The sequence below is a fragment of the Symphalangus syndactylus genome, chromosome 3 (genome assembly GCF_028878055.3).
Source record: "Symphalangus syndactylus isolate Jambi chromosome 3, NHGRI_mSymSyn1-v2.1_pri, whole genome shotgun sequence".
Lineage (NCBI taxonomy): Eukaryota > Metazoa > Chordata > Mammalia > Primates > Hylobatidae > Symphalangus > Symphalangus syndactylus.
The window spans coordinates 7,605,862-7,613,368 of record NC_072425.2 but is presented as its reverse complement, the minus strand read 5'-3'; the positions used below and the strand labels follow the sequence as shown (position 1 = coordinate 7,613,368).

The following is a 7,507-nucleotide window of genomic DNA, read 5'->3' as shown; positions in this document are numbered from 1 at the left end:
ACTCATAAGAGCAATAGGAAGAGGTGTGCAGGTGACAGGGGCGCTGCTGGAGGGGTCCTTACGGGGCCCTGGCAAGATGGTGGGGCAACTGAGGCAGCCTGGGCCTGGGGAGGGCCGGGAGCCCAGCTCCGCCGCAGACTCTGCTCACCGACCGGGCGCGCGCCCGAGGAAGCACCAGGCCGCAGGCCCCGCCCCCTCAACGAGACCCCGCCCCGTAAGGGATGAGACCCCGCCCCCGCCACGAGGCCCCGCCCCCCAGGCCGGGCCTTTTCAGACCCGCCATTCGGAATTGGAGAACCCCAAGCCGAGTATTGGTCACATCCGAACCGGGTCTTTCGGGAAACCCTGGAGCGCAGGGGCTTCTGGGCAACAATATTTCCACGGCCGGTTCCTGCCTTGTTCGCGCATGCGCTATAGGCCCCACGCAAGGGGCAGGCAGGGAGGTGGGCGTGGCTTCCGGCGCCTGCGCAGTGGACCTCCCGTCTCAGGCCTCTCGTTTTGGGTCCCCAGGAGCACCCAGTTCTCCCCAAACCGGGGCCGGGTTTCCTGAACTCATGTCCCGACCGGTCTGACTGGCCCTACACAGCCACGTCTGACTGGACCGCGCCCTTGCTGGTGCTCCCCTGGGCCCCAAGGGCCCCACTGCCCTGGGTCGCCCCCGCGGCACTCGCTGGTGCCCGCTGCACCCCTGCCTGCGCCGGTGCAGATGGAGCTGGAGCTCGGCTGGAGGCGGGGGGCCCAGGGTGGGGACGCTGGGGGGCGCGTGTGGCCCCCACGCCCGCCAGGCAGAGGGTAACTGCAGTTTGAGAAATGAGCTAAAAATATCAGTAGTGTCTAAAGTCCGTGTCACTGATTGTAAGATAAGACCTGTGACAAAACGTGCAAATCAAACATTTTTTATCAGTGAAAAAAGCAGAAAAGCCACTGGGCACGCTGGCTCACGCCTGGAATCCAGCACTTTGGGAGGTGGAGGCAGGCGGATCACTTCAGTCCTGGAGTTTGAGATCAGCCTAGGCAACATAGTGAGACCTACGTCTCTATAAAGAATCAGCCGGCGTGGTGGTGCACCTGTAGTCCTTCCAGCTACTCAGGAGGCTGAGGTGGGAGGATCACTAGAGACCAGGAGGTTGAGGGCGCAGTGAGCCAAATCATGCCACTGCACCCCAGCCTGGATGGCAGAGACCTTGTCTCAAACAAAAATCGGCCGGGCGCGGTGGCTCGCGCTTGTAATCCCAGCACTTTGGGAGGCCGAGGCAGGCGGATCACCTGAGGTCAGGAGTTTGAGACCAGCCTGGCCAACATGGTGAAACCCCATTTCTACTAAAAATACAAAAACTTAGCCAGGCGTGGTGGTGGGTGCCTGTAATCCCAGCTACTCGGGAGGCTGAAGCAGGGTAATCACTTGAACCTGGGAGGCAGAGGTTGCAGTGAGCTGAGATCGCGCAACTGCACTCGAGCCTGGGCAACAGAGCGAGATTCTGTCTCAGAAAAAAAGCAGAAAGCCTCCAAGAGCCTGTGGCTCTCAAACAGCTTGGTCTCTGTTAAGAAGAGGCTCAGAGGCTCAGAAGCCCTGCCTCAGCCGAGGCTTTGAGGTGTGTGAGCAATGGCTGAGGACTGCAGGCCCGGGAATCTGAGGGCCTCACCCCACTTCCTTTCCGGAGCCATGACCTCAGGCTCACCTCCTGCCCTCCTCTCTGGCAAGCTGCAGATGCCCTTTAGGGCCCAGGCCATGCCCTGGATGTGAGGGGCTGAGTCACTGGTTTGGCAGTGCCCCTCAAAGCCCAGGCCTGGGCTGCCGCCCACCTGAGGATGAGGGGTGGGCCAGCTGCCGTGCTCCAGTTGCTGGGGCCTCTTGGGATCTTGGGAACCCCATCTCTGAGCCCCGCCCCATGGCCCCGCCCCTCCCAAGGAGGGAAAAGCGGCTGCCAGTCGCTCAACTCCGGCACTGGGACCTAGAGCTCAGAAGACCGAGAGGACAGACTGCTGTGTTGCCACCACAGGTAAGCCCTTGGCTGCCGGGACTGCCCTGAACTCAGGGGCACTGCAGGGTCAGCCCCCTTCTCTCCCATCTCTCAGCCTCCCCGACCCCATTCCCAGCTCCATCCCAGGACCAATGCCACCAGGGGAGGGGGAGGATCCCTGGCAGGGGTGGCAGCTGGGAGACACCGGCCCTTGCTGCTTGCTCACACTTGGCTCACGCCCATGACACTAGCCTTGCACACACAGTTGGAGGTGACCGCACACCAGGCACTGGTGCCTTGGAGATGCTGGCCTTGGACAAGGCACGCTGCTCCTGGTGGGGGCTTTCTTGGGCCGCAGGCTCGTGGGCAGCCATCCCACTCCACTGAGTCCGTGTCTGTCTTCTCTGCCCACCCCTGCAGGCTGGACCATGGACCCCCAAGAGATGGTCGTCAAGAACCCATATGCCCACATCAGCATCCCCCGGGCTCACCTGAGGCCTGACCTCGGGCAGCAGTTAGAGGTAGCTTCCACCTGTTCCTCATCCTCGGAGATGCAGCCGCTGCCAGTGGGGCCCTGTGCCCCGGAGCCAACCCACCTCTTGCAGCCGACTGAGGTCCCAGGGCCCAAGGGCACCAAGGGTAACCAGGGGGCTGCCCCCATCCAGAACCAGCAGGCCTGGTGGCAGCCTGGCAACCCCTACAGCAACAGTCAGCGCCCGGCCGGACTGACCTATGCTGGCCCTCCGCCCGTGGGGCGTGGGGATGACATCGCCCACCACTGCTGCTGCTGCCCCTGCTGCCGCTGCTGCCACTGCCCCCCCTTCTGCCGCTGCCACAGCTGCTGCTGCTGTGTCATCTCCTAGCCCAGCCCACTCTGCCAGGGCCAGGACCCAGACCTCAGCAAATGTGGCTCAGGCAGTGCCCGGACATTCGGGGTGGCTGTTGTCATGGGCGTCGGCCCCTTCACACCAGGGACTGGGGCACGGACCCACCAGGAAGGTGGCCGCTCAGCCCGAGCTCCTGAAACGGAATCCCAGGCCCTAGCTGGAGAGAGACACCCCTGATTACCTTAAGGCCCAGGCAATAAAGCAGGGTGATCTTCCAGCAACTCTTCTTTGCTGCAGGCTCCTTTGGGAGGGGGCTGTAGCTGGGCACAGGGCATCTGCCCCTTTATGTGGGCCCGAGGACACACACGCACAGAATCACCGTGGACGTTGTGGGGACAGGGATGCCACTGCCTCATGACGTCCACACTTTCCCCTGGCCTGCAGGTCCCGGGTCTGCCCAGAGGCTGCACGAGGGCTTGCAGCGTGTCCACGGCCCTGGCTGAGCCAGGTCTGGATTTGAGCTGACTTGCGCTCCCTGGGGCCCAGGCTGAGACTGTGAGCTGGGGTCAGTCCGTGAGTCGGACAGCAGGAGGATACGGCGCATGGAACTGGGGGGACCCCACGAAAGGCCTCCAAGACGAGGAGCGTGTCGACAGGAGGGTGGTGGGTGCGGTAGGTGCTGCAGGTTTCAGGGAGTGGAAGGTTGGGACAGGAGAGGCCAGACAGCCAGGACCACGCCCTGCCCACTGGTGATTCACCTCCCAACCTCGGCTGGGATGTTTTTCTAGTTTCCCAGGAAATATCTAATTCCTGCCCACCTGCTGTCCTGCCTCGGGGCCTGGGCTTCCGGGAGGAGGTGGCCTGGACCAGGCCTGGAGGACGAGGCAGGAGAAGGCTGGGGCCGTGGGTGCTGGGCCGTCTTCTGGTCTGCTGAGCCGGGTGGGGGCCTCTCTGGGGCTGAGCACGAGGCGCTAGGCTGCTCTGCGCAGGTACTGCCTCACCACTGTAGGCCAGGGTGCCAGGCAGGGAGTGAGCATTGAGGCCAGCTTGGGGCGCCCTGGTGTTCCGGGCAGGGCAGAGACAAGGCGAGGAGGTGGCAGCCGAGCTGGCCACGCAGGACAGACGGGTCCTCACGCCATGCCAGCCCTTCCCTGACGCATGGTGACCGGCTCCACAGCAGGGCAGGGCAGGCGCGTGGCATGCAGAGGTCTCCAGGCATGGGACGGATGGGTCACTGCCCTGACCCTGTGCCGGGACTTAGCGTGCCAGGCTCCCCGCCTTGCCCCGTCACTGGCCCCCACTGGAGGGTGACCGCACCCAGGCCAGCCACGGGAACTTGTCTGACCAGTCCTGGGGGCAGACTGCCAAGAAGGTGGGCAGGGGTGAGGAGGGGCCATTTGCTTCCACCCAGTGGGGCTGTGAGTGGTCCTGGGGTCCTGCCCACCCATCCCAACCCTTTTTGGTCCCTCAACTCTGCTCTGCCTGTGGTCCAGTGTGGACACACTGATCACACCTCCCGGAACCTGGGCCTCCCGGGGTGGCCTGGAGGCTACAGAGCAGCTGGGAGCTGCCCACCAAGGAGGCATCTGGCGCTGCCTGGGGTCCCGGCTGGGAGCGGGGATCCCCAGACACGGAGCTGGTGCGCCACCTGGAGTCCATGTGGACTGGTGCAGCCCTCTGCCGTCCAGATCCACAGACAAGCAGAGTGGCAAAGTCTGCAGAGGGCTCTGAGCCAGCAGGGAACCCTGGCAGGCTTCCTAGAGGAAGAGACGTGAGCAGAGACCAAGGCAGGAAAACATTCCAGTATGGAGGGGAGGTTAAGGGAAGGAGAGGGTAAGGGTAAGGGAGCCGAGGGAAGGGGAGGGGAGGGGGAGGGTAAGGAAGGGGGAGGGCAAGGGTGGAGGAGAGGAGAGGTGAGGGAGGTTTTGAGTGTGGGGAAAAGTGTGAGCATGGAGAGAAGGCCTGAGAGTGGGGGAATGGACCCCAAGGCCAGCCTGGATGAGGTGTTAGCAGAAGCTAGCTGGGTCTGGACAGGAGGGGGTGGGCAGGGGGCGGGGGGCACCTTATCTCTTGCAAGTGGGTGGTGCCATTAGATCTAGTTTCAAGGCTTTGTGGCTGAAACGGGAGCCCACGCCCGCCACAGCTGGCCACCTGCCTCTCTCCTGACTCCCGTGCAAGGCCAGTAATGCAACCCAGGAGGGAGCCGCAGGGCGCCCTGGGTCCCCCACCCCCTTCTCCAGCCACCCCGTGGCTGTACATAGCCACCCAGCAGAGCCCATACAGGTAAGAGGCCTGGGCTCAGGTCAGCCAGGAGGGTGGGGGCCTGGGGCTGGGCCAGGGGGTTCCTGCAGGAACAGGAGGCTGCCCGGCTGGCGCCCACATGAACCAGAGGTGTGCAGACCCGGCTGTCTGCCTGTGCCCCAATGCCATGCTCCCTCCCAGATCTGCACGCACCAGCCCCACAGACCCAGCGCCTGACCTCTGGGGTGGGCTCCTGGGGCCAGCACCCCATCCAGGCAGAAGGTCCTCGAGGCGGCCTGTCCACTGCTGGCTTCCCTCTGGCAGGATGCTGCAGCCAGAGGGCCCCCAGGCCTCGGAGGAGGGGGGCCCCCGGAGGAGAGACTGCATCATCTGCTGCTCGGGCTGTGATCTCTCCGGGCACCTGCCCCGCCGCCTCTACTGCGGACGCACCTTCTGCCAGGCGTGTGTGCGGCGGCTGGACGCACGGGGACCCGAGCAGTGCTGGATCGCCTGTCCGCAGTGCCGCCAGGGCACGCCCACGCCTCGTGGAGGGGTGGCTCTGCTAGACCTGGACCTGGCTGCTTTCCTGGCAGTCAAGGCTGAGCGGGAGCCAGCAAGACTGGAACCCCTGCCCCTCACCTCCCTCAAAGGCAGTGCCATCACTCAGCAGCCAGCTGGGCTGTGCCCTGCCCTGGGCCCCCAGCCCCACTTCCCCCGGCCCAGATACTGCTGCTGGGGCTGTGGCAGCCTCTGCTGCCCACCCCTAGGCAGCCCCGAGGTCTGAACTCTGGCCATTTCCACCCCTGCAGGGGAAATGCCTGCCTTGGAACCCCTGACCACGCACCATCATGGGTTCAGCCCACTCAGAACAACCTGGCAGTAGCGTCCTATACGCAGCTTCGTGTGGCCCAGCAGGGTGGTGTCATCCCAGCCGTGAACATCCCAGGCCACAGCCTAAAGTTGGGGACTGGGACGCTCTGCAGGAGGCTGGTGACCTCCCACCTGTCCTGGCCACAATGAGCAGACCCCAGACTAGCCCGACCGGATGTGCCTGGTGAGGACACTGCTGTCTGAGTGGGCGGCAAGCCCGGCTTGGGCCTAGACGCAGCGCAAAGGATGGCTCCCACGAGGATGCGAAGGCCACTTCCGGGGGCCTGCGCTGCAGGCTGGAGGGGCAGGGCCAGGCCGGCTGTGCCTGGTGGGCTGCCCAGAGCAGGTCTCCCCTCTCCCACAGACGTCCCCGGGGTGTACCAGGAGGGTGGCAAGACCACCTCCTTCCTCCCTGCTCTGCATGGCAGCCCTGTGAATTCACCCACTCAACAAAGCTCCTGGAGTTCCTACTGTGTCGGGTGCGGTTCTGGGAGGGTCTCGTGCAGGCATGAAGCCATACGGGCACTGAAGAGGATGCCTTGGCGGGGCCTGCCTGAGGTCTCACAGCCCAGTTGGTCTCATCCTTGGCTGAACCTTTCCTGTCTCCGATCAGCCACCACACGGACCCTTTTGAGGGGCCGGGGCTGGGGCCAGAGACTGTGGACAGCAGTGACCACCAAGTCAGTGCTGCAACACCGCCACCCCCACTGGAAGCAGCTGTCACTCAGGAGCCCCAGGGAAGGACTGCTGCCCCCCACCCCCAGAGCGAGGGCGCAGGAGGGAGACGGAAGAGAATTTGCTGAGCGGACACTCAGAAGCTTCTACCTTCTCCAGGGCAAAGTCCCCATGTGCGCAGCGGGGGCTGGGCAGCAAGCAGAGCAGGGCACCAGCAGCCCCTGGGCAGGGTGAGCCTCTGGGGGAGCTGCCCCACACCCCAGGGCAGGAAGAGGCCCTGTCCTCCTAGGGGACACCCCACAGGCGGTGGGGCCGGCTGGGATTCTGCTGGGGAGAGCTGTGCGCTGGGCCCGGCAGTGGGTGGGCAAGGTGGTCTAGGGAGCTCTGTCCTCCCCTCTGCAGATGGAGGCTGCCGGCCGCCGTCGCTGGCTATACCAGGGCCAAGCCCGCTAGCAGCCTGCTGGGCCCAACCCTGCCCTGAACCCGGATCTGAACCCTCTGACCTCGGGCTGGGTGCCCTCCCTGGCTACATGAAAAAGCCCGTCCTCCCCCACCGCCTGGTGCAAAGGGCTTCCCTCCCCTGCTCTGCCGGGGGCAGGGATGACCCTGAGAAGGTCTGGGGAGCCCTGAGGTGCATGGAAGTGGGGGGGCTGGCGTCTCTCGACTCCCGGGCAGACCCAGCCATGCTCTAGCATCCTGCCTGGCTGGGTGTAGTGTGTCTCTTGGGTCACACGGATGCCTGCTGGGGATGCCCAGTACCGAGGGCCGGTGCCCCGCCCTGCAGTGCCCTTGGCCTGATTCGGAGCCCACCCCTGGGAGAAGCCCCACTCTGGGAGGGTTGGGCTTGGTCTTGGAGGTCCTAGCCACACAGTGACAGGATGGGGACGAGGCCTAGGGGCCTTGGGGCCAGGAGGGTACCCCCGTGAGGGCCTG

The 7,507-nt window shown here is 64.8% G+C and overlaps 2 protein-coding genes across 2 annotated transcripts; both read left to right on the top strand.

The window, feature by feature from the left end:
• The first annotated feature begins 239 nt into the window (after positions 1–239).
• CYSRT1 (cysteine rich tail 1) lies at positions 240–3,065 on the top strand. Its single transcript, XM_055270239.2, has 2 exons — positions 240–2,000; positions 2,382–3,065. The coding sequence occupies exon 2, from the start codon at positions 2,390–2,392 to the stop codon at positions 2,822–2,824; it is 435 nt and encodes a 144-aa protein (XP_055126214.1). The 5' UTR covers positions 240–2,000; positions 2,382–2,389; the 3' UTR covers positions 2,825–3,065.
• Positions 3,066–5,247: 2,182 nt separating this feature from the next.
• Positions 5,248–5,821, top strand: RNF224 (ring finger protein 224). Its single transcript, XM_063636670.1, has one exon. The coding sequence runs from the start codon at positions 5,355–5,357 to the stop codon at positions 5,811–5,813; it is 459 nt and encodes a 152-aa protein (XP_063492740.1). The 5' UTR covers positions 5,248–5,354; the 3' UTR covers positions 5,814–5,821.
• Positions 5,822–7,507: the final 1,686 nt, after the last annotated feature.